Here is a 23530-nt window from a genome sequence, read left to right as displayed (position 1 = left end):
AAGCATCTGGCACAGATCCTTCTGCCAGGGTTTGGGCTGCAGTTTGGCTTGGGGCTGCTGTGGGATCTCCAGCCTGGGGGCTGCCCTCAAGCATTGCTTGGCCCTGCTCAGGCTCCAGCCGGCTGCCCGGGCTGAGGTGTTGAGCAATGTCCGGGCTTTGCTCACCTCTTCCCGGCAGTGGTTTCCCGCGCTCTGGAATGAGCCGAGGGCTTAGCGTGCTGCTAATCTCACTGTGTGGCTGGGAGGGAGGAGTGGGTCAGCCGGGGCTGGGAGCCTGTTGCTGCTGCGCCAGACAGTTCTGGGCAAGGCACTTGGAGTAGCGATGCGTGGGGGAATTAGGGAAATAATCTGTCGCTGTTGATCCCAGAGGCGGGAATTTGCAGCGTGGTGCCAGGCCCCAGGCACGGAAGAGGGGGAGAACCAGGCCAGCGGACGTGTGAGCGGAGCTCCCGGCTGGAATGCACCAGCTCAGCAAGGGATTGTCCTCGCCGGGCCGGGCGGGTGCTGCGCCCGGAGCCTGGTGGCCGTGACAGCTGCCCGGAGCATGGCGGCCGCAGAGAGCCCCTCCGCTGCCCTCCGGCGCCGCGACCTCTGCAGCCGCGGCATCCGCCTGGCCGGCAAGATGCGCGCCGATGTCGCTGACCTCCTGGACGCCTACGTGAGTTTGCCCTGCTCCTTCTGGCTGCCGCGGGGCTGCTGGGATCCGGGCAGCTGTGCTGGGGTGCGAGGAGCCCGGCCCGTGGCAGGGATGGGGCACAGAGTCCTGCTGGATCCGGGCCTGCTCGCACCTGGGCGAGACTCTGCCCCGACGGCCGCAGGGCTCAGGGCTGGGGATGCCCCACGCTCATCCTGCCTCCGCTGATCCCCGGCGGGTCTCACCCTGCAGGTGGAGCAGCAGGGCCTGGACGCCTCGGCCAGCGTGGCGGCAGTGGAGGGGGTGCCGCTGGCGGCGGTGGAGCGCTGGGACGAGCAGACGGGCACCCAGCGGCTGCTGGAGAACCTGGCGGCCTACCGGGCCTTCCGCGCCCTGCTGGCCCAGATGCTGGAGGAGCAGCGGGAGCAGCTGGGCGAGGCCGACGCGGGCCTGGGCCGGGCGCTGGCGGCTGTCCTGCTCCAGGTCTCGGCCTTTGCCTACCACCTCGAGGAGCTGCTGCGGCTGGAGAGCCGCGGGATCCCCGGCGAGGAGGAGGAGGAGGAGGAGGAGGACGGGCCGCCGCCCCCGCCGCGCCTCAGCCTCTTCGAGCAGAAGCTGCGGGGCCTGGGCGTGCTGCGGGAGCTGGCCCAGTGGGCCGTGAGGTCCGTGCGGGACCTGCGGCAGCTCGCCAAGCCCAGCCCGGCCACCGGCGCAGCCCCCGGCCTGGCCGAGAGCCCCTGAAGGCGAGCACAGGGCGGGGGGTCTTGGGTGCCCCTGGGGCTCCTTGCCCACCCTCTCAGAGGGCAGTTGAGAGCAATGGAGGGGACGTGGAGGGGAGGGACCATGCCATTAATCCCCATGCTTTTAATGCTGCTCCCCGTGGGGAAACTGAGGCACAGGCTGCAGTCTGCCCTGGAGGGAGCAGGGATCCGCAGGGGTCCTTGGGCTCTTCCTGCTGGGCAGTTGAATTTCCCCCAGGAAGCAGCTTTGCTGCTCACCCCAGGGCCTAGAGGCGTGAGCACTGCCCTTCTCTTTGGAATTTGGACGCTGCCTGTGGCAGGCAGATGTTGCCTTGGGGCTCTTGTAGATGCAGGGCAGGAGCCAAGGGACAGAAAAGCATCACCTGGTGGAAGGAGTCTTGGGACCTGCCCCCCAGCTGCAAGGCACAAGCCTTGGCCTCCTGCACGTGGACTGTCCTGCTGCCCAGCTTGGTTGGCTGCTCATTGAATTTCTGCTCTAACTGCTTGGGGGCTTTTTGGGGAGGGGGGGAAGCAATCAGGAGGGGGAATTCTCAATTGCTTGGACATGATAATGGAGAGGATATTTTAACTGAAAGGGGATCTTTTAGCTGTGATTCAGAAGCCCCTCTGCAAGGGGGTTAGTGCCTGCAGGGCTTATTTTAGGACTGGGAATGACGTGGGAGAATCTAACAGCCCCAACCACATCTCTCATCCTGTGGAGTGCTGGGATGTTTCACAGCTTCCTGGGCCATGGTTCTGCTGCTGACTGAGTGTGATGGCTGCCATGTGAATAAAAGGGCTGGGAGATCTACCAGGGTGATGTACTTCTTGGGGGAGGTGGGATGGCTCACCAGAGAGGCTGGACTGCCCAGTTCCCACTCCAGGGAAGGGTCCATCCCAGCAGGGTGAGAGGTTTGGGGGGCATGCAGCCCACTGGGAGGTCATGGGGAAGATGAGCTGGGGATGAAGGAGATGGTGGGAGGATGAAGAGGAGATGGTGGGTGGATGTGCCCTGTCCTGGTGTGGCCCTGCCTTCTTCCCTGGCCTGTGAGAGGAGAGGCAGCAAGGGAGGGGGGACTGGGGTCACAGAGCAGGGAGGAGGCTGGGGACGTGCCCGGCCGGCTCTGCACAAAGCGGCTTTGTGGTGGCAGGTTGGCACAGCACTGGGCACAGCGCCTGCCCCAGCACCAGCAGCCTCTGCACAGGCACGGGGGCTCTGGGAGACAAAGAGCAGCCCGAGGCTGAGCCCCCAGTGCCATCCTGCCCACCCCACAGGGCCACAGGGTTGGGGCAAGGGTGGTTTGATGGGGTCTGGATTTTTATCGGTGATGCCTGAGAGGAAGAACCTGCACCTTCTTCATTGCCACTTACTGCCTGCCCTCAGCTTTGCAGCTCAGACTGGATTACTTCAATCTTTATGCTTCCCTGCACTGGGGAATAACAATTTATGGCCATTATTTTTTTCAGGATTAGTCAAAGCAAGTCCCTTTTCTGACAAGTATTTTTCTTGCTTGCTGCTGTGTACTTGAAGCCACCTTGCTCTCCTCCCCTTGCACCCTCCAGCTCAGCAGTGGCCGGGTGCTGACACCCTCCTCACCTTCCCGGGGGTGGGCAGGGACATCTGGAGTGTGTCCTTGAACCTCACCACCCGACCAGGTGGGAACAGACCTCTTTTCTCCGGCAGCACAGGCTGGGTGCGAGGTGACCTTCAGATCCAGGGGAGCTGGCCAAGGCTGCAACCCGATCCTCCCACATCAGCTGCTGGCAGAGAGCTGAGCTCCGTGCTGCACTCCAGGGTGAAAGCAGCAATGGGGACCCAAGGTGGACGATGGTGTTGCCCCAGGGATTTCCCTGGGCTTTTGCAACCTTCCTTACTCCTTCCCTGTTACCTTGCCAGCTGCGTGCACCTGCATTTGTGGAGCAGCCGCCTTGCTCAGGAATGGCCACCCTACCCAGAAACAATGGGAAAAAGCAATCCATTAATCCAAACCTCCACGCTCTGGCTGAGTGAGAGGCTCCAGCTCCCGGCCTGTCCCTGCCAGCCAGCCCCCACCACGCCGTGCAGAGGCGGTGACGTCTGAGCTGGCTGGGATTTAATGCTATTTTTCAGCTGCAGCCCTGAGGGAATCACCAGTGCAGTGATTTGGCGAGGACAGGGGCGCCCGACAGCTGAGCTCCCGTGGTGCCAGGAGGCCCTTGGATTTGCTTTGCCATGGATTGAACTGAAGTTGATCCGAGTGGCTGAAGGCAGATGAAGCTGTTCATTTTGGAACCAGAAATTAGGAGTTGGAGGGGAGGACAGTTGTACCCGTGTAGTTTATGCTGCTGAGGACCCCAGCAATGGCTTCCTGAAAACTGAGAACCCACCAAAACCATCCTGCTTTGTGCTTTGGGAAAAGAGAAGGGATTTGTAGTGCTGGTAGGAACAAGGAACTGGGGGGGGGGGGGGGGAGGGAGGGGTGCACTTCCAAATTGCAGCAGGGATGGAGCCACCAAAAGCAACCCATGGATGTGTTTAATTTTAAAATAATAAATGTTTTTAGGGCTTAACGTGTGGCTGGACACACTTTGTGGGGTTGGAAAGGTTTTGAGCTGGCTGAGGCTCTCCCTGACCCCAGGCCTTGGTGCTGGGTGAGAATGGATTTGCTCTTTGCCCAGAGGCTGGGGGGATTCCCCTGTGCTGGTCCCACTGCTTCACCCACAGTCCCACACCAGCATTGCAGTGCTGGCTTCTGACTTCTTGATCCTGAGCTGGAGCTGGGGTGGGTGGATATTCACCAACACTTTCCTTTTTTAATAGCAGGAAAGCCTTTTCCTCCTGTCTGAGTCAGTGGAAAGGATTTCCCCGGGTTTCCCCGATTTAGCCTTGGCTGCACTTGTCTGCCTCAAAGGAGCAGGTGAAAACCCAGAGGAGTGGCTCTCTGTGGCTGTGCTGCTTTCCTGGGAAGGGCCAGGAGACCTCCCTTCTTGCAGGAAAATGTGCCTCAAGCGTAGCCCCACGTGTATATCCAAGTGTGAGCTGGGAAAAGGAGAACTTTTGTGGTTCACCTCATCCTCTCTCACCACGGCGCCCGCCAGCTGGCATCACCGCAGCTAGTCCCCACCTGTTCTCCCTTTTCCTTCCCTTCGTTTTTTCCTCTCTTTTGGATCTTTTCTAATGGTTTCTCACCACAAGCGCCACTGGCAGGCACTCAGCAGGATGGGCAGTGCCTGGGAAACAGGTTTGTCCGGAGAGGAGCTTCACCACCTGCCCGGGGATGAGTTGCCCCCAGGCTGAGGTGGACCATGCTCCGGGGATTTCCTGTGCTGCCAAACCTGCGACACAGGGGCAATTTGTACATTTCTCCCGAACCGGGAAGGTCCGGGTGTTTCATGTACAAGGAAATCAGTGTTAGGTGTGTCTGAGCAGGGGAGCACAAAAGGAGGTGAGACCAGTCTGTCACCAATATCCTGCCAGTCAGGGCTCTCCTGGGAAGCTGCTTATGGGGCTCCGTGGAAGAACAAGCTCAGGAATGTTTTTCTGCCCTGCAGGGAAGGGCCAGCACTGGCTGCTCAGGTCTGAGGGTTGCACAGGGGTGTGCACGCCACAGCTAGGGCAGCCAGGCAGCCGGGAGAGCTGGGGGGCAGGAGCTGGGATTACAGCTCAGGATTACAGTTCAGGAGCTGGGAGTATTGCCCTCAGACATGAGGCAATTTTGGGCTTTAAAACAATTTTTGTGTGTCATGGGTCACAGGCAAGAGCAGCTCAGGGGGACACTTCCTGAAGAAGCTCTTGGAGCACATTTTTCTGTTACAGCTCATGGAGCAGTTTCCCTGAGACCCACCAGCACCCTGAGTCTCATGGCTGGCAGGCAGGACTGGGGGGTCCCCACAAGGATGGGTGCACACCGGGGGCTCCCTGGGCTGCACACCTGGTTAGGAGTACGGGGGGTGGGGTTAGGAGGGACATTGGGAGGGGTCCTAGGGGAGCAGGGTGGGGGTACAGGGGCTACGGCGACAGTGGGGACCCGGGATGCAGGACAGGGATCCGCGGACAGTGGGGACCCGGGATGCAGGACAGGGATCCGGGGACAGTGGGAACCCGGGATGCAGGACAGGGGGTACGGGGACAGTGGGGACCCGGGATGCAGGACAGGGATCCGCGGACAGTGGGGACCCGGGATGCAGGATGGGGGGTACGGCGACAGTGGGGACCCGGGATGCAGGACGGGGATCCGGGCACAGTGGGAGGTTCCGGCGTGCAGGACAGGGGATCCGGGGACAGTGGGGACCCGGGACGCAGGACAGGGGATCCGGGGACAGTGGGAGGTGCCGGCGTGCAGGATGGGGGTGCCGCGACAGAGGCGGGATGGGTCCCCGGCCCCCGGGGGGGCTCGGTGCCACCGGGGCGGGGCGCGGTGACGTGGCGCGGTGCCGCCCCCGGCCCGGGGCGCTCGGTGCGGGCGGGGCCGGGCGGAGCGGGCCGGCGGCGGCGCCGCGGGTGCGCGCAGGGGCGAGGGGCGGCCCGGCCGTGCGCGGCTCCGGCCCCGGGCGGGGGCGGGCAGAGCCCTGCGCCGCGCCGAGCATGCGAGAGCCGCCGGGGCGGGCGGCAGCGGCGCAGCCAGCCGGGGCCGCGGCCGGGGCGGCGGAGCCATGCTGCTGGCCTCGGCCGTGGTGGTGTGGGAATGGCTGAACGAGCACGGGCGCTGGCGGCCCTACAGCCCGGCCGTCAGCCACCACATCGAGGCGGTGGCCCGCGCCGGGCCGCGGGCGGGCGGCAGCGTGGTGCTGGGCCAGGCCGACAGCCGCCTGGCGCCCTACATCATCGACCTGCAGTCCATGCACCAGTTCCGCCAGGACACCGGTGAGTCGGCCCCGCGGCCCGGCCGTGCTCGGCGCTCCCGCCCGCAGCGGCACGGCGGGGCGGGCGGGAGGGGCGAACCGGTGTGCCCCGCGCCGGGGCCGTGCCCCGCTCCGGGGCCGTGCCCGATCCCGCACCGCCCGGCCGCGGTGCCAGCTCGCTGTCCTCCACCTGATGCCCAGCTCCTCGCCCTGCCCTCGCTGCCCAGTCCTGCCCACGCACCCCTGGCCCCCCCCGGGGTCGTGCTGGGCGCCCGCCTGGCTGCTGCAGCGCCCCGGGCCCTGTTGCACCCACCCCATCCTTGTCCCTTCGGGAGAGCTGGTCTCTCGCACACCCTTCCCAAGGCCGTGCCCCGCTCTCCGTGCTGGATCTGAGCCGCCATCGACCTCGAGCTGAATGGTACCTGGGTGACAGATGCTGCCCGGGGGGATGGCAGCCCCAGGGCAGGGACACAAGCAGGTGGAGGGATGCTCAGGGAGGGCACGGGCAGGTGGGAGGGTCCCCAGCCTGATGGGGCTGTCTGTCCCCCACCTCCTGGGGTTGTCTGGGATGTGGGGCACAAGCACCCATGGCAGGGTATTAGAATGGGGGGCTGTGACCACCAACACCCCCGTGATGGCCAGTGTGCTTTGTCCCTGGGGTGCAGCAGTGGCAGACACCCTCCTTTGTCCCTCTTTCCCCAGCAGCCTTGGGGGCTGGCGGCGACCCTCCCCTGCCCGTGGGTGTGGGGACAAGGGACCTCTGCGAGCAGGGTGGCTGGGGGCCAGCTTCTGAGGGCTATTGTTGCCCAGGGTGGAGGACTGAAAGGGAGATTGTTCTGTCTCTCCCTGGGTTGCTGGGGATGTTGGTATTTTGGGTCATTAAACAGCTCTGATTTGGGGGGGTCGCGACCCTGGCAGGCCCTGAATAGCTATTGTTCCCTTTCTTCCCCTGTTGAATGGGAGGCCGGCTGGCGGCGAGGGGCTGGGGGAACACACAGCATTCCCACACTGCTGCCTGGGGACCGCCAGATGCCGCATGCCGCCGCCAGATTAGGATAAATCACTGCCCCGCTCCCCTCGGCTTCTCTGCCCCGGGTGCCCCTTGGCAGGACAGGGCGGGTGGCTTGGCTGGGGTGTGGCTGCACCCCATGCCCCTTTAGCAGGGTGCTGGTAAACACCTTTCCCTTCTTATCCCACTCGTGTCCCTGCGGGACCTGCGGTGGCGGCTGTTCTCCGCCGAGAGGTGGGGGTGAGAAGGGACTGAAATTCTTGGAGGCTTTGCAGGACACGTGGTGAAAAGCCGAAGCAGCAGACTTGTTATTGCTTCTGTTTGAGTGCTTTCTTGTTCCTCACGCTGGGCTGAGCCGTGGGGATTGGGAGAGGGACCTGGAGGCAGTGGTGCTTGTCCCACCTGTTACCAGACACCTCTGGGCATTAGTGACACGCTCAGGATGGGACCCCAGTACCAAAGAGGAAGCCTTTCTCTTCATTTCCTCATTGTAGGAGTTCCCAAAATTTGTGTCTGTTCTTTGAATGCATCCTAGTTGATTGGGAGTGGTGGGAAAGGGAACGCCTAGCCAAAATAAGGATGCAAGGCACAAAGCCTTGGGGCTTTGAGCACTCATCCCACTCCTCATGTTTGCTGATGGGGCAGCGGGAGCTGGGCACAGGGCCCTGCTCAAACTCCTTAGCTTGGCCTCACAGGGATTTTCCCTGTGAGGAGAATCAGTTGCCACAGTTGGGGTTTTCATCGGGGCTGGTTTGGCAGCTGCAGATGGTGGGGCTGGCACGAGCCCCGCTCCCCTACGTGCGTGAGGACCTGTGTGTGTCACTGCCTGGGGCTCGGAGCTGCCCCTCAAATCTGTGACTCACCTGTTCCAGCCCAGATCTGGGAGGGAGACAGGCACTGCAGGGCTGGGGTGCCCTAATGCCTGGTTTCATCAGGCTCCCGCGGGAGGTCCCTGGGAGCAGGCTGGAGCAGCCAAGCTTGTGGTTCTGTGTTTCCCCATCCGGGCTGAGTGGCTCCATGCTTGGCCTGTGGGCCACTGGGAGTGAAATCTGCCCTTCCCTTCAGCCCACTTGCACTGGGGACGCACCCCCAGACTGTGGGGCTCCCTGCCCTCTGGGGAAACCGAGGCACACCGGTCCCCTGGCAGGGTGGGGACAGCAGCAGGGCCGGAAAGCCGTGCTGTCCCTGCGTGGAATGGCACCGGCAGGGCAGGTCGGGGTGGTTTTGCTGCCTGCCCACGGGTGGGTGCTGGCGCCAGGGTCTGACGGCATCTGTCGCCCTCCCTCAGGCACCATCCGGCCCGTCCGGCGCAGCTACTACGACCCGTCCTCGGCGCCGGGCAAGGGAGTCGTCTGGGAGTGGGAGAATGACAGCGGGACGTGGACGCCCTACGACATGGACGTGGGCATCACCATCCAGCGCGCCTATGAGAAGCAGCACCCCTGGGTGGACCTGAGCGCCATCGGCTTCTGCTACGTCATCGACTTCGCCACCATGGGCCAGATCAACCGGCAGACCCAGCGCAAGCGCCGCGTCCGCCGCCGCCTCGACATGGTCTACCCGCTGGTGTCGGGCACGCTGCCCAAGTCGCAGTCGTGGCCGGCCAGCCCCGGGGCGGCGGCGGCCCCGCCGGTGCCCGCCTGCACGTGTCCCCAGTGCCTGCTGGTCATGAGCGTCAAAGCCGCCGCCGGCCCCGGCACGTCCACCCTGCAGCCCCGCAAAGCCGCCCCCGCGCCGCCGGCCGCCCCCAAGCCCCCGGTGCCCGCGGCGGGGCCGAAGGCGCCGGACGGCGTGGCCGCGGCGCGCGGCTCGCTGAAGCCGCTGGCCGCGCAGGGGGGCCGGCGGCAGGCGGCCAGCACGCCCGCCCTGAGCTCGGCCGGCGCCTCCGGCAGCCCCCCCGGCGTGGGCAGCGGCAAGGGCGCCCGGGCCAGCCTGGGCACCCTGAACCGCAGCCACCTGCAGCGCCTGGCCATCGCCCAGTCCCGCGTGCTCATCGCCTCCGGGTGAGTCCCCGGGGTGCCTGCCCGGAGAAAGGGACTGCACAGGCTTTTCCCCCTCCCCAGGGCACTGCAGGGGTCTGTCAGCCCTGAGCGTGGTGGGAGACCCTCGGTGGTCCCCAGCCTCTTGTGGAGGGTAGTGGGTTCTGCTGGGCCCCTCGCCTTCCCCACAGGTGCCTGGAGACCGGAGCAGGGATGGGGTGGCTCCTGCATCTCAATGAAGAGGCTGAGGCTGCTCTTTCTCTTGGAGTCAGGGGTTGGGTGGGGGACTGCGAAAGGCGCAAAGAAAAGCCATTCAGGCCCCATGAGAAGGGGTCCCTCCAGACCCCCACCCTCCAAAGCCATTTTTTTGTCATGGGGTGGACACTTAATGGGCCTGTTTCTCCCCTTTGTCTGGCTCTGCCGTCAGCCTTCTGTCACAGCCTGGCCCCTTTCCTCTCTCTCCATCCTCCCCCTTCCCTCCGTTCCTGACCTGCCGGGAAACTTTCCCATGGAAGAGAGCCCCAAGGGGAGGGGGAAAAGAGCTGTGGCAGTGACGTGGCTGTAGGAGAAAAGAGGAAAAGAAACAACAGACTGGCCCAGGGAGCTGTGACAAAAAGGGGCCATGAATGGAGATGCAGTCAGGGTTTCTAAAGCGCCAGAGAAAAGGCGGTGGTGGGGCAGGGAGGGGCAGGTTGCCCCGTCGGGGGGGATTCTCTTTTTCCATCTAGGGCCTGTGCAGTTGCTCAGGCAACTGTTGTGTGGCCCCTGGGCCCTGTGGGGACGTGGGTGCCTCCTGCCTGTCCTGATGTGGTCTGTGCTGGCTTCCCTCAGGGTCCCCACTGTCCCTGTGAAGAACCTCACTGGCTCCAGCCCCGTCAACCCAGCACTGGCAGGTGAGGATGCTGGTTCCCCCAGGGTGGGGGCACAAACAGCCCCAGTGGGGCAGGTTTTGGGGAGCATCTGGCTTTCAGGGTGTTGCTGTTTTTCCTCATTGCCATTTGTTCCCCCCTTGTGCAGGGATCACGGGGATCCTCATGAGCGCAGCCGGGCTGCCCGTGTGCCTGACCCGGCCCCCCAAGCTGGTGCTGCACCCCCCACCCGTCAGCAAGAGCGAGATCCAGTCCATCCCTGGCATCTCCCACTCCTGCCGCAAGACCACCAAGAAACAGGCCAAGAAGGGTAAGAGAGACTGTCCTTCCTGCCCTTCCTGGATCCCCTGTGTCCCCATCCCTTCTGCTGCCCCTGGCAGTGGGTTTCTCCCATCCTGTGACCCTCTCTCTCCCGCAGGTAAAACCCCGGAGGAGGTGCTGAAGAAATACCTGCAGAAGGTGCGGCATCCGCCAGACGAGGTGCGAGCAGCAGGGCTGTGCCGGGCTGTCCTGGGGGGCTTTGCCCTGGGATGAGGGGCTGGGGACACGCGTGATGCCACGTGCAGGGATGTCCCCCCGCCCTGTGTGGCTCTGCCCTGTCCCCAGAGCGGGGCTGTGTGCTGCATGCACGGCCCCTGCAGGCTGACAGCCCGGCCCGGGGCTGGGTGCCGGTCCCTGGGTGAGAGCAGGGCAGCCCATCAGCGCCCATCCCTCTGACCCCTGTCCTCCCCTCTGGCACAGGACTGCACCATCTGCATGGAGCGCCTCTCTGCCCCCTCTGGCTACAAGGGGCCCCAGCCAGCCGTCAAGCCTGACCTCGTGGGGAAGCTGGTCAAGTGCAGCCACGTCTTCCACCTCCACTGCCTGGTGGCCATGTACAACAACGGCAACAAGGTGAGAGCTTGCAGCCCTGGGGACTCCCAGCTCAGCCACCTCTGCAGAACCCCACGAGCTCTCCATGGGACTCTGAGCTCCCACCTTGACTCAGAGTTTGATTTTGATCAGCAGCAAGCACTTGGGGACTGCTAAATCAGAGCTCAGGGTTGTGTGGGTGTGTTTCCCCCCACTATGCCCAGATTTTTGTGCTTGTTTTTCTTGCCAGGGTGGACTTTGATCCCTGCATGTTTGAACAGAGCTACCTGGAACTTGGTGCCAGGCAGTGCTTCTCCAGCCACGGGAGAGTTTTTGCAAATACCCCTCGTGCTTGACATTCCCTGAAAAATGCATTGTTTGGAGATTTTCAATATTTATTATATTTCCCTCTTTGAAAAAACAAACCAAACCAAACCACTCAATTCAGAGCTAGAGAAAGCAATGAGGACTGGAAAACTGATGGGGAAGAGAAATGCAGACCTCAGGTTTTTGGTTGAAGTTGGGTAGTGAATTCACCCGGCCCTGTCCCAGGTTCCTGAGAGTTTTTGAAATTATGTTTTTCCCGATTAAAACAACGTTCAGTGCTGCTCGGGACTCAGTGCCTGGCGTGGCTCGGTGCTGGAGATACTGGTTTCACTGGTCCCCCTTTTTCCACTCTCAGGATGGAAGTCTGCAGTGCCCCACCTGCAAAACCATCTATGGGGTGAAGACAGGGACGCAGCCTCCCGGGAAGATGGAATATCACATCATCCCCCACGCGCTGCCCGGCCACGCCGACTGCAAAACCATCCGCATCATCTACAACATCCCCCCGGGGGTGCAGGTGGGTCTGGGGGGGCCATCTCGGGGGGCTGGCGGCCCTTGTCACAGCTGTGTGACCCCCAGGTCCTGCTGCAGCTCGTGCCTTGGTTCAGGAGCTGCTTGTCCATAAGGATGTTGTGGGAGGTCTGGGGTGTATCTGCATGAAAGTGCTGTCCCTGTCTGCTTGGTGGCAGGGGGATGGTGGCCATTAGTGCCCGCCAAGGCCTGGGGAGTTGCCCTGTGCCCAGAGATTGCTTTTGAGCTCCAGAAGGGTTTTCTTTTCCCCTCCACATCGCAGGGACCAGAGCATCCAAACCCTGGGAAGAGCTTCACGGCCCGTGGCTTCCCCCGGCACTGCTACCTGCCAGACAGCGAGAAGGGCAGGAAGGTGAGCTGGCCGAGGCGTGCCAGGGTGGGAAGAGCAAACATGGCTTAGCTAGGGGAATGTGGGTGGAGGTTTTGCCCACAGCCCATCCAGCAGGCTCTGCAGGAGCCCTGTGACCTTCCCCTGCAGGCTCGGCAGCCCGGTCCCTCTGCTCTGGCTGGGGCAGGAGGCTGTGCTGGGATGCGCCAGGAGGCCTTGCCTGTGTGCTTGCTTTGCTGCCTGCCCCATTCCTGGCCTCCACAGGTACTGAAGTTGCTGCTGGTGGCCTGGGACCGGCGCCTGATCTTCGCCATCGGGACGTCCAGCACCACGGGCGAGTCGGACACGGTGATCTGGAACGAGATCCACCACAAGACAGAGTTCGGCTCCAACCTCACCGGCCACGGCTACCCCGACATCAACTACCTGGACAATGTCCTGGCTGAGCTGGCAGCCCAGGGCATCACCGAGGAGAGCCTGGCACAGGAGAAGGACTGAGAGCGTGGCGAGGAGGCAAGGAAAGGGTTGCCTGTGCCGGCACCCACCAGGATAGAGCTGCTGGAGATACCTGCCTGGGGGCTTTTCAGGGCACACCTGGAGCCCCCTGCTCCCAGTGGCAGCCACGCAGTGCCCCAGGCTGGCTGGGAATGTGGGAGAAGGTCCTTTTGGCCGTCCCCTTCACTCCTGCAGGGCGGGAACATCCTCACACACAGCTGTGGGGCTTCGGGCTGGCTTGGCCACCCCTCTGGATGGTGTTCTGTCCTATCTGTCACTGTGCTGAGGGCTTGGGGGGTGCCAGGCTCCCCTCTCTCCTCATCCGTGCCAGTCCCAGCCTGACCTAACACCCCTGTCACCCACCTGGGGCTGGGACCTGGCTTGGGGTGGGAGCTGGGGCCACAGGAGTCCCCCTTGCTCTGCCTCATCCCTCTGACGTTTGTTTGTCCGTTTGTTCTGTCCGGTCCCTCCCCACTGGTGTCCAGTGTCTGTGCAGGCTGGGGGGCCTGGGCTGCCCTGGCTCCCCCCAGCCCTGCCCCCTGCTCCTCTTGGCTGTGTCTGAGCTGTGCCCTGCAGGGTCCCCGTGTCTGGGCTGCCCCTGCCTCTGCATGCCAGGGAGGGGCTGGTGGGTGGTAGGAGGTGTGTGTGGGGGGACAGTGACACCCACCCCCCCGCCGTGGGTTCCTTGAACTGTTCGTATGGGGGCGTCCCCACGTTGGATTTTCTATATACCTCGTGTTTTGGGGTTTTGTCGTATATATGTACATATAGGGGGGCGTCTGGGGAGGCAGCCTGGGAGAACGTGGTGCTGCAGCCGAGCTGGGGCTGGGCACAGTGGTGCTTGGGGTTGGGAGAGGGGCTGTGGGGCCCCCCACCCCGACAGGGCTCTGCCCCACGGGAGGGCTGTCACTTGTGGGTCCCCATGGGGCCAGGTGCAGGGGGGGTAAGAAGTGTCCCCATTCCTGCCCCCGGAGAGGCCTTGGGGAGGTCTGCAGGGGAAGGTGGTCGGTGAGGGGTTGGTACAGGCTGGGCCAGGAGGGTGGTGTGGGTAGGAGAGTGTGGGTGTTGGGGTGGGGGAGGTGTGTTCCCAGGCTCTGGGGGTCCCTGTCAGCCCCCGGGGGTGACTGGGCCTTGGAGAGCCCAGGTGGAAGGTGTCCCTGCCCAGGGCAGGGGTTAGGAATGAGAGAGTCTGTGGGGTCCTTCCATCCCAAACCAGGGGTTCATGGGGCCTCTCGGAGCCCCCTGTGCCGGGTGCTGGGGGTTCCCTGGCCCTCTGTGCTGGTGGGAGGGGGGTCCATCCTGCTGTGCATCGTTCTGTTGTCGTTGCTGTTTTTCCTCTCCGTGGCCTGGCGGGTCCGTCACCCCGCGGCCAGCCCGCGGAGGGGCTGGGGGTCAATAAAGCGGATGGCAGGGGACTCTGGCGGTCCCTGCACGGCCTGGCCTCTCCGTTGTCTTCTGTCAGTCATCTGTGTGGGCAGGGCCAGGCACCCCGGGCCCCCCTGATGTCCCTTTGCACCGATCTGTGCCCAGCCGCCCTCAGCGTGGGTTGTTATCTTCTACCTCAAGGGAGAAAGCCTCTTTCCCCAGGCACACGCCCCTGTTTGGGTGGCTCTCAGCGGTGTGATTTCTCCTCCACTGCACGCCCTGGGTTTTCCCCAGTGCAGACAAAGCCTGTCTGGAGCTATGCAAAACCCTCTGGGCGAGAGCGGGGAGGGTCCCCCACCTCCGCGGTGCCAGCCCGATGGCTCTTACTGTGAGTAAGTCTTTCCACAACGTGACTTTTTTTTTCTTTTTTTAATGCTCTGTTGACTACAGGATGAGTTGCTGGCTGAAATAAAACTGCTCCGTGCCTCTCTGCATGCGTGTGTATATCTATCCCGATAGATATACATGGAGACAGGGGTTGCAGCTTGCAGCATGCAGGATTTGGGAGATGGCCCTCCCCGGGGCTCCCTCCTTTTCCCGTGGGTTCGGGGATTTGGGGCACGAGGGGAGGGGGCACTCAGGGCACCGTCCCCTCCAGCTCCTGCTGGTACCCCTCGCCCACGCTCAGCACCGTGCTGTGCTCGGGGCTGGCGGGGGCCGGGCTGTCCCCTGTGCCCAGGTTACGGTACCCCCTGGCCCTGTAGCGCCGGTGGCCGTACCAGGCCGTCCCCAGGCCGGTGGCCAGCCCGGCCAGCACGGCCACGGTGACTCCGGCCACCTGTCCCCCCGACAGCCCCCGGCCGCTGACCATTTCGGCCGCGTGCTGCACCTCCTCCGGCCGTGCCAGCCGCCACACGTGGCTCTGGCCGTCCCTCACCCAGGTGCTGTCCCCGTCCCGCACCAGCAGCGTGTCCACGGCGGGCAGGTTGGCGGGGGGCCGGGTGAAGGGGGGCAGGCGGGCGGGCGGCAGCGAGCCCCCGGTGAGGAGCCCGGCCTGCACGCAGAACTGCACCTGGCAGCTGTCGCTGATGAGTGCCAGGTGCTGGCTGAAGCCCGGGGGACAGCCCTTGGCGTGCGGGTCCTCGGCCGTGCCCCGGTGCTGCCCAGCCAGGGGGTTCCCTGCCTGGCAGCTGAAGAAGCCCCCGAAGGGCACCGCGTACTTGGCCCCCACCTCGTAATCCTGGCTCACGCACACTCTGAGCTCGCCGAAGAGCTTCAGTGGGACGTACCCCGAGGGGCAGGACTGGGCTCCGGTGAGGGGGTTGGCGCCGTGGGTGCTGAACAGCCCCCCAAAGAGGTATCCCGAGTTGGGCGCCACCGGCCCGCTCGCGGCACACCAGTAGGCGCTGAACTGCACCCGGGAGAGCCAGAAGACGTCCTGGCACTTGCGGTGGCAGAAGATGCCCAGGGTGCACTTGTTGTGGCACTCCAGGTGGCTGTGACCCTCCTCCCGCTCCTGCACCCCCAGCAGCACCGGGGTGTAGGTGGCGGGGCAGGAGAAGGCCCCGGTGAGGGGGTTCCTCTGCTCCAGCGCCCGGCACAGTGCGTCGGTGTCGGGGCCGCCCAGGCCCACGCACTCCTGGAAGACTCCCCCGAAGGTGAAGTTGGCCATGGTGCCCGTGCAGGAGCCGTCGTCGGTGTTGGCGTGGAAGTTGAAGTTGGGCGAGGAGGCGTCGGTGCAGCCCAGGGCGGTGTTGAAGGTGTAGTAGCGGAGCACGGCGAGCTCCACCCGCCGGGCCACCCTGCGCACCGTGGGCACCGGCAGCTCCGGCAGCGCGCTCGGCTTGATGAAGTAGTACAGGGGCAGCCCCGAGCGGTCCAGGGCCACCAGCTGGTTTTGGATCTTCTCCTGCCACGTCTTCAGGGTGATGCCTGGGTAAAAGGGGGTCCCACCGATGCTCTCCACCCTGGAGCTGGTGCGGTTGTCCAGGTACTGCTTGGTGAAGCCCGAGCTGACGTCCAGGGACTCCTTGGTTCCCACATTGACGATGCTGTGGAAGGCCACGCCGGCCGAGGCGGTGACAGTGCTCCGTGTGGCCCAGCTGTCCTTCAGGAAGGTAGCTTTGATCTGGTCCTCCTGCACCAAGGTGGCTCCTGCATCCACGGAGGTGATGGCGTGGGTGCCGTAGTTGAGCACCAGCACCTCGGCCAGAAAATCGGCCATGTGGGTCTGGTTGTTCTCCAGGTGGCTGGCGATGGTCAGCAGCTGCTTCTTGAAAGCCTTGTCCAGGGCCGCCTCGGGGTCGATCTTGGCAGTGTAAACCAGGTTCCTGACCTGCACGCGGGTGGTGACAGCCTTGTCCCTCACCTGGTGGGTCTTGGTGCGGTGGAAGTCGCTGGAGAATTTGCCGTTGATGGAGGAGAAGAGGGACAGCTCCAGGTTGATGGAGGCAGAGGTGATGCTCTGGTAATCCTTCCAGGACTCGATGATCTCGGAGTTGATGTCCAGGTTGCTTTGCTTGCGGGGGATGGTGAAGATCTCATCTGGGATGAGGTAAGATCCATCTTCTGTGGTCTTGCACTGTGAGTAGCCCAGGTTGATGACTCTGCCCATATCCAAATTCCTGAGGTTATCCCAGCCCCCGCCCGGCAGGACTTCCAGACGTGAGAGATTCAAGGTCTTGCTGCACACCCCAAATCCTGAGAAGGACGAGAGTTCCTGGGGCTGCTCAGCCCCTGTCACCCAGGCCAGCAGAGCCCAGGTGAGCGGGGCCCCCCAGAGCCCCCAGAGCCCCCAGCCCATGGCCGAGCCGATGCTGGGCCCTCACCAGTGGGAGCGCTGGGACCGGAGCTGGGAAGATGAGCTGGCTGAGAGAACTGACAAAAGGGAAAGGAGAAGTGAGAACTGAGGCATGTGAGAAATGACAGAGTGGAAACCGAGCGCAGGGGGTGGGGAGCAGGAAGGTGTCTGTCCCTCCCTCTGCCCCACCAGGACTCCGCAGCCTCCTGTGCCCCGCTCCCGTCCTTCCCCAGGGTCTGCAGTGTCACCAGCCGGGGATGGCACCTCCTGCTCGGGAATGCTGAGCCGCAGGTGCTGGGGGCTCTGATCCAGCTCTGCCCGGCTGGGCTTCGCTTTCAGCAGCACAGGGCAGGTGCTGCAACTTTTGGGGAATAAAGAGTTAGGGAAGTTTCTGCTGTGAAATGGTGACTCTTTCCATATAGACAGATTCACTTCCCCTGGTTTTGCTCCCGAGTTCCTCTTCGCAGGACACTTCTCCCTGGGAGGGGGCTGAAGTGACAGCTGTGATGGAGGCATAGGGCCCGTAGGTGCCTGTGTTTTTTGGGCAGGATACTGCCAGGAGTGGGGGGTGAAGGGATAACAGGAACACCATCGGGGATGTTTGTTGGGGAAGATGAAACAGGAAAGCCTTATAAATATGATTGCCTGGCAAAAGATTTTGAGAATATGGAAACTATAAGCAAGATTGAAAGAAAGCAAGCTTTGAGATACCTTGGTTACTGAACAACTGGAGAACAATGGTATGGGCGGCTGAAGTAATCCCTCTTGATGAAACAATACCCTCTGCTTGCAGACAGGCCCAAGGGTCAGAGCAGACCCTTCTAGCTTGGCAGAAGGGGTCCAAAGAGCAGTTTTCAGGGTTTAAAAGGTAACAGAGTATGGTAATGTAATGATTCTTATAGGCTGTATGTAAATGCTATAATATTTGTACCTTGTATTAGATTGGTTAGTAAGAATTAGAATATTAACACAGAAGAGGATTTATTGTATTGTAATGAGAACCATTCATTCAGTCTCTCTTTACCACGCCCTTGCATTCCTTCTTTACTCTTCCTCGCTCTCTCATTCTCTCTCTCCCACTCTATTTCTCTCTCTTTGGGGCCTGCTCCGAGCTGTGGCTGGCAGCTCCCAGCAGGGCCCTGCACCCAGGCCCTCTGCCATAAACCCCAAATCCTGGCTGCAGAGCTCTCTCATCTCCGTGTCCCAGCCATCCTGACCCCCAGCCGCTCCCACAGACGCTGTAGCTGGCTCCAGCCCCTGGAGCAGCTGGAAAACCCCTGTGCAGGGATCCTCATGTGCAGCCTGTGTGGTCACCTCACCTAAAACCCACCCACCCTGCCGCGGAGGCAGTGGAATGTTGCAGTTTTTTTTTCCCCAACACTTTGAGGTGGTGCTCTGAATTAACCTATTCCTGCCTTGCTTCCAAGGGTGAGATTCCCATGGCCTCTCTCCTGGGCAGTGCAGCTGGCCAGAGGTCCCTCCTAGCAGAGTGACACCAAAAACCCCACAGCTGAGGGTAATCAGGGATTTTGGGGATGGGGAGTTTAATGGCAGCTGTGCCACTTCAATGGATGCAAAGGGAAATCCAAGACTTCTCCAGAGGGGCTGTTTTCCCTGGGTTTGTGTAGACACAGACACCTTTTTACCACCAAGTGAGTGAGGTTTGGGGCTGTGTTTCCAGGTTTGGGGCTGTGTTTCCAGTTTGCTCTGTGTATTTCCAGGCTTTCTTTCAGCTCCCCTGGCTGGGCCAGATGTGCAGCAGCAGTGCAGGGGCCGGAGCTGCCGGGTGGCTCTGGGAGCACAGATTCCATCACAGCCCAGCCGTGTCCAGGAAGGCCAAGGGAAGGGATCAGACATCTCCTGGAACGAGGAGTCCTCTGCCTGGAGTGGAGGGGGAACGTGGTGGGGCCTGAGGGGGAAGATAGACCCTATCCTTGGGGACACTTCCCATGCCATGGGGCAGCTGCCTGCCTGTGGGACAGGAGCTGGGGGGACTCCAACACTTTGGGGGGCTGCCCTGCTCCCGATTTTCCCCCCATTTTTGGGGATATACTTCTTATGGAAGCATTGAGCTGCTGGCCAGGGCACTTGGACTTGTTTTGTGCCTTCTCTGGGGGTGAGGAAAAAGAGAAGTGTGTGAGTCTGTGAGGTGATGTCGTCATTTGGAGCACCCCAATGTCTGTGGTGGGGAATGAGGGGGAAACAGACGGGATCCCCCAAAAAAAGAGAGGCTATAGCCCCAAAATGCCTGAAAATTCATTTATGTGTAAACCAGTAAAAAGTATAAAGAGCCTCATTTATATATATATATATATATATATATATATATATATAAACCCTTATTTATTTCAAGATAAATATGCTGTGTTATAGACAGGATTTCAGAATATAAGGAATTCTGAATATGGCTCCATAGGGTTTGAAAAGAAATATACAAGGTTTTAGGTATGTAAATGAAACAATAAAGGACTTGAAATAGACAATATTATCTGTATGAAGGACCTAGAAACAGCTCTGTGTACGCGGGGTTCTTTCTCCCTGCTCCCGCTGGAACACCCGCAACCCGGGATCTGGGATTCACCGAAATTGGGATTTATTGCACCCCGAAAACCGCTGCGCATGCGCGGTGGCCGCCACACCCTCAGTGCTGCCGCCTTGTGGACACGCCCGGTACTGCGGCTCCGAGCGCTCCGGGCCCTTCCCGCGGCTCCGCCGGCACCGGGAGCGGGACATGGAGCTGGAGCGGGACCGGGACAACGACGGGCACTGGCCGTGCGAGGCCGCGGGGCTCTCGGCCGGGGCCGCTCCCGGCAGGAACCGCGGCCGCTGAGCCGGGAGCGCAGGCGCGGAGCCGGGAGCGGCGGGGCCGGGCTCGGAGGTGAGCGGGGACCGGGGACAGCCCCGAGCGGGGAACGGGAACGGGGACAGCCCCGAGCGGGGACGGGCCGGAGCGACCGGGGGAAATGGGGGGAGTCGGTGTCCCGCCGAATGGATCCGAGTTGCAGCGGAGGGCTCGGTGTGTGTGCCGGCGGAGGGAAAGCTGGTTAAAGGATAAAGATGCAGAGGAACAAGTGTTGTAAACCCCCCTTGCTCTCTGACAGAGAAAACCTTCCAGTAATCCCAGTACATCTCTCTGAGACTCTGGGATCATGAGCTCTTCCAGGAAAGTGAAACAAACACAGAGATGAGGGAATAGGCTTCTAATTAACAATTGTTTGATGGGTGTAGGAATGATTCTTGTATGTTTCACACTCCCCTTTTAAGTCCTGGAATGATTTTAAATGGGTCCTTTAACAAATGATCTAAATTTGAGAAGAAATGGTGCAAAATAAATGCATGGAGAGACCATGGAATCCCCAATGGTTTGAGTGGGAAGGGACCTTAAGGATCACTTCATTCCATCCCCAGCCCAGGGTGTTCCAAGCCCCATCCAGCCCGGCCTTGGACACTTCCAGGGATGGAGCAGCCACGGTTTCTCTGGTTTGTGGGCACGGAGGGAAGTTCCAGCAGGAGCTGAGGAGTTCCCTTTGCCCTGTGCAGCCCCAGCAGGGCTGTGGGAGCAGAGGCTGTGGGAGCAGGAGCTTTGCCCACGGCCTCGGGCAGTCTGTGCTGCCCCAGCCCCCAGAGCAAACGTTTGTGGTTCAACATCCCGTGCCAAGGAGATGCCAGCCAGGAACGGGAATGGGCCGCGGAGCAGGGACGGGCCAGGCACGGGGGTGACATCCAGAGGGTGCCACCAGCCCGTCCCTGCTGCCCAGGCTGGCATGAGCAGGCTGCTGACTGTCCCTGTGCTTGCTCTGCAGGATGAGGGAGCCAGCCCTGCCAGGAGGAAGAGGAGGAGGTGTGGGAGGATGGAGACAGCGGCCACCAAAGGCTGGGGAAGGCACAGGTCCAGGTGGGAGATGCTGCCTTCCAAGGAGAGGGACTTGTCTGTCCCATTGGAATTTGGGGTGTGAGGCCAATGGAACAGAGGGTTTGATTCTATTTTCTTACTCGGATTCTCATGTGCCTTAGGAGGTATTTGTGGAAAGGTCACTTTAGTGAGTTTGCACTGGATTTAAAGGAATGTGATCCCTGGGGCAGAAATTCCTGCACAAGTTCTGTGTCCCCATGGGCTGGGCCTCCTTGTTTCCTCCTTCTCCAGGCTCTGGATGAAGTCCTTCCTTTTCCAAGGGAGAGGAAAGCCAGTAGGATGTGAACCACAGGTGGTGCTTTAGGAAAGCCCCTCCAGCCTGGGAAGGTGCTTTTGGCTCCGGACACATTCCCAGAGCCCAGGAGCAGCAGGACCTGTGCTGTGCCCAGCAGGTGAGGCAGAGCTGCCTTTCCTTCCTTCCCTGCTGCACTTTGGCTTTTTGAGGGGTCTGAGGGAAAAGTTCTTTGTCACTCCAGGGCAGAACTAGCCCTGCTCCCACTAAAAGCAGGAGGAATAATTTTATCCCTGTTTTTGGATACAGCTTTTGTGTTTTCTCTCTGTTGCTGACACCGTGTGGTGAAGCAGCAGCTCCCAACCTTGTCAGTGCTGCTCCAAGTTTTGTTCATAGCTGGTAAACAAGAAACAGTGATTTGCTGCCCTGTGGTAATTGGATTAAGGACAAGGCCTCCCTCTTTGTTTAATATTCCAGAGAAAGGCTGCCAAGGAATAAAGCAAGAGCTTTCCCCAGTGAAAACCTGCCCAGTCCCATGCTGGGTTTGCACACACACAAGGTTCAATCCCTGCTGGAATCCCACTCACAGCCTCCAGAGCAATGTGCAGTTTAAGGTCTCACAGCCTGACCAGGACAATCTCTTGCCTCTGGACATGGAAAATCAATTTTTCCATGTTACAGCACCAGCTCCAGGTAATTATGAAGTGGTGTAATGGTTTTTAAGCTGTGTACATGGAGGAAATTCACTGGAGCAGCCAACACTGCTCCACCTTCATGGACAAGCCTCTGGGTTTGGGATCCTGATTTGTGGGTGTGAAATCTCCTCACAGAATCCTCTGAGGCTGAAACAAAGACAAGGAACCTTCTGAGATGGAAAGAGGCCAGAGCAAGTTGTTGTGGGAAAGGAAAATGAAAGATGGTAAGTGCTAAAACCTTTGTTCTTCCCTTCTCCTGAGCTCACTCACTGGGAATGGGTCAGCTCTGGAAATTTCCTGGAGACACTGGAGAATGATCCCTGGTCTGCTGAAAAGTGGGAAAATCCCACTGGCAATTGCAGCCCCTGAGGGAGAGCAAAAGGAGCAGGACCTCAGTCTGTGAGTGTGTGAGAAATAAGGGAGGGACAAATGTCTGGATCATCCTGTGCCTCAGGGCATCAGGAAAAGCCCTTGATTGAAAACCTGAAGTGCTGTTCCACAGGGAGCACTGGGAACTGGGCTCATCCCAGCTTCCCTTCCAGAGCTGGAGGAACACCCCACAGTGCTGCTTGTGACATTCCTGACTGGAATTGGGGCCGACTGGGCACTTCCCTGTTTTCCTGTAGGACGTGGGCCGTGACATGAATTGGCTCCAACGGGGCCCAAGATCACTCTGGGGTCTGTGGCAGGGACAGCTCCCAGAGCCAGACAGGGAAGGGACCTTCACCCACATTCCCAAAAAGCTGAGAAGGAAAAACTCCTGCCTGCAGCTGGCTGCAGCTCCTGGAGTCCTGGGGTTTCTGGCACACTCAGGGACATGGGGTAATGCCAGAATCATTCAAACCTCGGGAATAATGGAATTAATACCACTCCTTGAGCTCCTGCCCATCAGCCACTGGCTGCAGATGGCTGTGGAAGTGATGGAGGCGTTCAGGGAATGCTGATTGTTTTTCCCTTGCTTTGGCAGTCTGGTCAGCAAAAATGCTAATTGAGCTCTTCCAGCAGGGAAACATTTGAGCAAGAGGTGCTGAAAAGAACTGAGTTTCTGGTTTTGAGTCTCTGACTTAAAATCACCCTGGATTGTCCAACTTCCATGGACTGGTCACCGTGGCCAGGAGTGTCCAATCCTGCTGGAATGCACTGGACCAGGAGCTCATTTTCATTTTGTGCTGGTAAAGACCCTCTGGGTGACCCCCAGTGACTGGAAGGGCCAGACTGGGCTCCCAGGGCACTAATTCCAGGGGTTCTGTTTTTGGGAACAGCACAGGAGCCGTTCCCTTGCCCAGAGGAGCAGCCAGTGCCTGCCTTGGTTCACAGATCCCCAGGACTGACCACAGAGGAAATGACAGGAATGTGGAAATCCCCCACACTGGAGTTTGTGGTGCTCTGGATGACATCTTGGATTTTTAATGTTAAAGGGGGGCTGTGGAATGACTTCTCTCCTTTTTATTGTCATTGTTCTCACTGCTCGTGTTGCTCTCACTGATACTGTGTGTTGTCATTAATATTAAATGATTGTATTTGACTGGTTTCCATTATTAAACTGTTCTGAGCTGGTTTTTGTGTCTGGCCTCTTCCCCATCCCACTGGGGGTGAGGGAGCTGCTGCTGGGGCCCAGCTGGGTCTGCCCATGGCCGGGGCGCTCCTGGGGCTCCGGACACGAGGGACGGGGGCAGCTTGGGGCTCACAGAGAGACCCAGAGCTGCGCTTTGGGGGCTCAGAACGGGGCTCATTTGGCCAGGAACAGACAGAGACAGAAAGAGGTTTGGGGGCTTGAAACCAATGTGCTCAGACAGCATTTGGGAGCGCAGAGAGACCAAATTCTGCATTTTAGAGGCTTGAAGCAGAGCCCGTGGCCTGTGTTAGGGGGGCCTCGAAACCGGGGTCACTCAGCCGCGGTCGGGGCCTCGCCGAGCGATTTAAGCGCTGCATTTTGTGGG

General features: G+C 60.8%; 3 protein-coding genes and 1 long non-coding RNA gene across 7 annotated transcripts; 3 read left to right on the top strand and 1 right to left on the bottom strand.

Annotated features, from left to right (window-relative positions):
• The first annotated feature begins 240 nt into the window (after positions 1-240).
• CNTF (ciliary neurotrophic factor) lies at positions 241-2185 on the top strand. Its single transcript, XM_064425668.1, has 2 exons — positions 241-658; positions 887-2185. Exons 1-2 carry the CDS (start codon positions 545-547, stop codon positions 1373-1375), a joined length of 603 nt encoding a protein of 200 aa, XP_064281738.1. The 5' UTR covers positions 241-544; the 3' UTR covers positions 1376-2185.
• Positions 2186-5836: 3651 nt separating this feature from the next.
• DTX4 (deltex E3 ubiquitin ligase 4) lies at positions 5837-14442 on the top strand. The gene is made up of 9 exons (XM_064425666.1): positions 5837-6217; positions 8493-9207; positions 10015-10076; positions 10201-10362; positions 10471-10532; positions 10794-10946; positions 11587-11748; positions 12025-12114; positions 12355-14442. Exons 1-9 carry the CDS (start codon positions 6007-6009, stop codon positions 12586-12588), a joined length of 1851 nt encoding a protein of 616 aa, XP_064281736.1. The 5' UTR covers positions 5837-6006; the 3' UTR covers positions 12589-14442.
• A 125-nt stretch (positions 14443-14567) lies between these two features.
• Positions 14568-17578, bottom strand: MPEG1 (macrophage expressed 1). Its single transcript, XM_064425665.1, has 2 exons — positions 17462-17578; positions 14568-16827 (listed from the first exon to the last, which is right to left on the bottom strand). Exon 2 carries the CDS (start codon positions 16751-16753, stop codon positions 14588-14590), a length of 2166 nt encoding a protein of 721 aa, XP_064281735.1. The 5' UTR covers positions 16754-16827; positions 17462-17578; the 3' UTR covers positions 14568-14587.
• Positions 17579-18383: 805 nt separating this feature from the next.
• On the top strand, positions 18384-23148 carry LOC135303627 (uncharacterized). 4 transcript variants are annotated; one of them, XR_010365108.1, is made up of 7 exons: positions 18388-18402; positions 19257-19628; positions 20554-20645; positions 20895-21055; positions 21373-21588; positions 21726-21814; positions 22593-23148. It is a non-coding gene; the product is annotated as an uncharacterized LOC135303627 (long non-coding RNA). The 4 variants fall into 4 exon arrangements; XR_010365106.1 differs by lacking the exon at positions 20895-21055; XR_010365109.1 differs by lacking the exon at positions 20895-21055 and having other exon boundaries at positions 22217-23148.
• Positions 23149-23530: the final 382 nt, after the last annotated feature.

This window comes from Passer domesticus, chromosome 6, assembly GCF_036417665.1.
Source record: "Passer domesticus isolate bPasDom1 chromosome 6, bPasDom1.hap1, whole genome shotgun sequence".
Lineage (NCBI taxonomy): Eukaryota > Metazoa > Chordata > Aves > Passeriformes > Passeridae > Passer > Passer domesticus.
The sequence above is the reverse complement of the archived record's forward strand: the minus strand, read 5'-3'. Positions and strand labels throughout refer to the sequence as shown.

Excerpts from the sequence above, each read along its gene's own strand:
- CNTF (XM_064425668.1), top strand. The coding sequence starts at position 545 with ATGGCGGCCGCAGAGAGCCCCTCCGCTGCCCTCCGGCGCCGCGACCTC. Across the intron at positions 659-886 it reads CTGACCTCCTGGACGCCTAC|GTGGAGCAGCAGGGCCTGGA; the intron begins GTGAGTTTGCCC and ends CTCACCCTGCAG.
- DTX4 (XM_064425666.1), top strand. The coding sequence starts at position 6,007 with ATGCTGCTGGCCTCGGCCGTGGTGGTGTGGGAATGGCTGAACGAGCAC. Across the intron at positions 10,363-10,470 it reads CAAGAAACAGGCCAAGAAGG|GTAAAACCCCGGAGGAGGTG; the intron begins GTAAGAGAGACT and ends TCTCTCCCGCAG. Across the intron at positions 12,115-12,354 it reads ACAGCGAGAAGGGCAGGAAG|GTACTGAAGTTGCTGCTGGT; the intron begins GTGAGCTGGCCG and ends TGGCCTCCACAG.
- MPEG1 (XM_064425665.1), bottom strand. The coding sequence starts at position 16,753 with ATGGGCTGGGGGCTCTGGGGGCTCTGGGGGGCCCCGCTCACCTGGGCT.